At 39.4% G+C, this 4,220-nt stretch overlaps 1 protein-coding gene across 1 annotated transcript; it reads left to right on the top strand.

Annotated features, from left to right (window-relative positions):
• Positions 1–2,810: 2,810 nt before the first annotated feature.
• Positions 2,811–3,978, top strand: LOC311270193 (uncharacterized protein; the record flags this gene model as incomplete). Its single annotated transcript, XM_084374938.1, has 3 exons — positions 2,811–2,954; positions 3,182–3,360; positions 3,456–3,978. 3 exons carry the CDS (start codon positions 2,811–2,813, stop codon positions 3,976–3,978), a joined length of 846 nt encoding a protein of 281 aa, XP_084231064.1.
• Positions 3,979–4,220: the final 242 nt, after the last annotated feature.

The raw sequence follows: 4,220 nt of genomic DNA on the forward strand, positions 1-4,220 counted from the left end.
GATAAGACTTATATCTGTACCAGTTATACTTGAGTGTCTCTTGTACTTTACATTCACGGTTTTATTTTTTCAATGAAGAGTTTAGCCCTCTATGCTTTTGTCTTGATATATAAAAACAGGGGATCATGCATCTTAAACTTTCACTGTGTAACAGAAGTTTAGTAAAGCGACTCTGTTGCACAGGACAGTTGAGTAGTTTTTTCTGATGTAATCAACAGGCTTCTATTTGTGTTCTGGATGTTTCGTCTCCAAGTGACATTTTAACAACATTTACAGGCATTGTTGTACAAATACAGTCAGGGCTGTTTAATTTACTGTAAGTTCAGTCATTAATCATAGTGGATAGACAACATTAGTGACTTTCAAATGAGAACTGCTCAAACTGAAGGACAGCCAGCTGAAATATCTGAAATGCCAGAAATCCATCAGATGTGCAAGAGCCACATCTGATGACTGCATTCATTTGGTGTGTTGATCCCCTCATTTCTGATATGTGTATTTGTATCATGACAACGCTCTCTGTGAAACAAATGGTGATGTTTTAATGAGGAAACAACAGGTTTCGCAAGTTATGTAAAATGTGGTGTTGCCACACTTGAATAACCATCTTAAAACATGTTAAAGGAACAGCTCACCCAAAAATGAAAACTCAGTCATTATCTTCTCCCCCATGCTGATGGAAATTCAGAAGAAAATTGTGACAGAAATATTGAGACAACATTAGACTTTGTTTTTAGAGAAAACAGTGAGAGAGAGAGAGAGAGAGAGAGAGAGAGATTGTTATTTCCTGTATATGTTTTCCATCATAGATCGTAGATGTTTCGTCAACTTAAGCAACACATTTTTCTTTTTTTTTTCTTTTTGATGAGTTGTGACATTCCTCTCACTGTGTCGACTGTCACTGTGTCCTGCATGAACACTGGAGCGTCACACACTCAAGACATAGTTAATGAGAGCTGTTTCGTCAGAGAGGACAGAGAGGACAGAGAGGACAGAGGGGTGTGTGGAGACACAGAGTGACGTGTGGAGCAAGGACGGTGGTGTACCAGGCGGCAGAGAGAGAGAGAGAGAGAGAGAGACTGACAAGCCACCACCTTTTCTCTGCTGCACCCACACTGGACTGCAGGTTTTAAGGGATGCTGGGATTTTAATATATTTGGACCTCTTTTAAACTGAATGCATTCAAAACATTGTTCAATAAATTTTAAACTTTTGCACCTTGAAGTTTGACTCTTTTGGTCTCCTCAGTGTTGCTCTCCACCCGATTAAAAAAAGAACCCACCTTTCCCCCTTACATTAGACTCCCCCTTACATTTTAACAGTGGATTAGTTTTCAACAGTACAAGGAGCAGTGGAACCAGAAGAGGGAGCCACAGTCAGAGGTGCAATATAATGAAATTAAACCAGTTGGGTAAGTGTGCTGGTTAAGTGTGATGACAAAGTTCTCCAGAAATACCCGTTAGGAGGAGGAGACAGCAGTTGTGGGGTTTTTTCTGCATGATGAGGATCGTGGACTGGGTGCCTATTAGTCAACTTCATGATTTATATTACTTCCTCTGTGTTCAGTAGTTCAAACTCAGGCTGAAGGTGAAAGGTCGTCAGCTGATCTATAGTAGCTCTCCTTAACTCAAGGTGAAAAAAAGTAGTTTTTTCACTCCGTTCTACACTGGAAAAAGTGTTTTGTTAGCACAATGCAAACAGAATAGCATCAACATTTTATTCAAATGAAAATAGCACCGCACTGTAAATTCACGTGTTTAAATAGTGTTGTGTATTAAAACCTTAATGAATGCACATTTACGATGCTATGCATTGGTCTGAGACAGATCTAAATTGTCCAGGTAAGTAAATATAGATGAATCCTGGATTTGTGAGTAAAATGTTTGTACTCTCAGTTTAAGCACAGATTTGTGCTGTATAAGAAGGCCGGAGTGGACTGTGGCTTGTTTGGCCCCTTATAAACACCCCTCTGAACTAAACTGTGCTAATCAGAATGACAAGTTTCATGTGCAGGAAAAAAGGTTTTTTGTGGTGTTTGGTAACAGTGTGGTGATGGTTGCAAAGAATTAAACCAGACGGTCTGCGTAATGCATATTGTGCCAGTCTACTTTTTTCTCCCTTCCTTAGAAGAGGAGGCGACAACTTACAGGAACATCCTGCATGTTGTCACCTACCATATTTAATGTAGAGTGTCTGTATGCAGAGGACAAAACATCGGACGTTGGTGCAGGGAACTCATTCAGGTGGTCTTTCAGCTTTCACAGGTAAATTAACTTACGTTATTCTCACATGTAGAGATGATAAGAACTGCAGCAGTTTCATTTGTTGTGATTGTGGATATACTATAGGTATACTGAAATTGTGTGAAATTGCACTGACCAGTCGGAAGATAATTCAGAAATGTGGAGTCTTTCAGCAAGAACTTTCTAAGAATTTTATAACTTTCATTTTTTCTCATAGGGATGAGAAGAGCTGAACAGTCATTAAATTATTTTAAATTAATTCTTATATTAATATATAAAACTTTATGGACACAGCAGTTTTTGATTTGATTGTGGGTATATTAATGTTGTGTTTTACGTTCATGATGTCACTGAACGTCAGGTGGGGGGTCCACCCGCTATTCCGACATGTCTCCGACTATGACAAAACAAAATGTCGAAATAGTGGGATGCTTGAAAAATAACTTTAATGCCGCTATTCCGACAATTACAGGTCACTGTCTAAATAGCGGCATGTCGGAATAGCAGCATGTAACCGTCAGGTGGATATTAAATCACTTGCTCCTTTTCTATCACATGTTCTGAAGAATGGATGATTTCTACAGCAACAGCACCAATTTGGATCCCGATGAGCTTCATGGAGAAGTCGATTTCATGCATGTGGTGACATACGTAATAACTGCTATCAGCCTTCCTTTGACCCTCGCGGCCATCTATGCTGTTTATTCTCTGGTACGTAACTTTTGACTGAGATTTATTTAATAACTGTCTGTGTCTGTTGTGCAGTCTGTCTGTTTGTGACGGATCTCGCTCTGATCTCAATGTACAGGAATAATTTACTTCATTATTAAAATTAACATGATGTTTAGGTTAATGGCACCATTTAGTAAGAACTCAAAGAAAAACATTTCAAAAGTCTTCAAGTTTGTGTATTGTATAATTATAATGTTTCCCTGCAGGTGAGAAAGGATCATGTTGTTCCGATCTACGTCATCAACCTTCTCATTTCAGACCTCATTCAGCTCTGCTGCCTGATCACTCTGGTGACAGGAAGTGATGAGATGATGATTGTAATTCTAATCTACGTCAGTAGTCTGACGGTCAGTGTTTGCTTCATGCTGTGCGTCGCCCTGGAAAGGTAACTATCTGTCTCACCAGTATGTGTGTTGCTACTTCTGTGTCTTACAATTATAAGAAGCCTCTTGAACACAGTATGTTCATCTTGCTTTACAGGTATCTGGTCATCGCCCGCCCACTGTGGTACCGCTTCAGACACACCATCAAGTTCTCTGTGGTGCTCTGTGTCGTGGTCTGGGTCCTTTCTCCTGTCAGTCTCCTCACACTTTTGATGCTGGGTAATGGGTATATCGCACCAATCATCTCCGGGACTTTCCTCCTCCTTCCTCTCCCACTGTTCATCTTTTTCCTTGGTGGGACCATCAGAGCCCTGTCTGCCAGCCGTGTACCCTCTGATGAAAAACGAAGAATTGTGGGAATTTTGGTCCTGGTGCTGCTTATTTACACACTGCTGTTTCTGCCAACCATCATTTTGTTCATGGGAAACATGGACAATCCCCACCTCTCAAACCTGTGTTTTGTGTTTGTCCAGTTGAGTCCTCTAGCCGACTTATTTCTGTATGTTTTCATGAGGAAAGGGACCATAGACAAGCTCCTGGCCTCTGTGTGTTGCTGCAGAATGGACAGCAATGACAGCAGCAGAATGGACAGCAATGATATCTGCAGTTCATCAGTATGAATGATGACAACATTTACATAGTCAACTTCATGTAGGCAGAGAAAGAGAGAGGGAGAGAAAGGAGCTGCATGCTGTCTTACTCCTGAATTATTTCAATGTAATTGTTTATCCAAAACTGTATGTATGTATGTATGTATGTATGTATGTATGTATGTATATATATATATATATATATATATATATATATATATATATATATATGTATGTGTATATATATATATATATATATTATTGAAAAAATA

Source organism: Pagrus pagrus (genome assembly GCF_965226575.1).
Source record: "Pagrus pagrus genome assembly, chromosome: 15".
NCBI lineage: Eukaryota > Metazoa > Chordata > Actinopteri > Spariformes > Sparidae > Pagrus > Pagrus pagrus.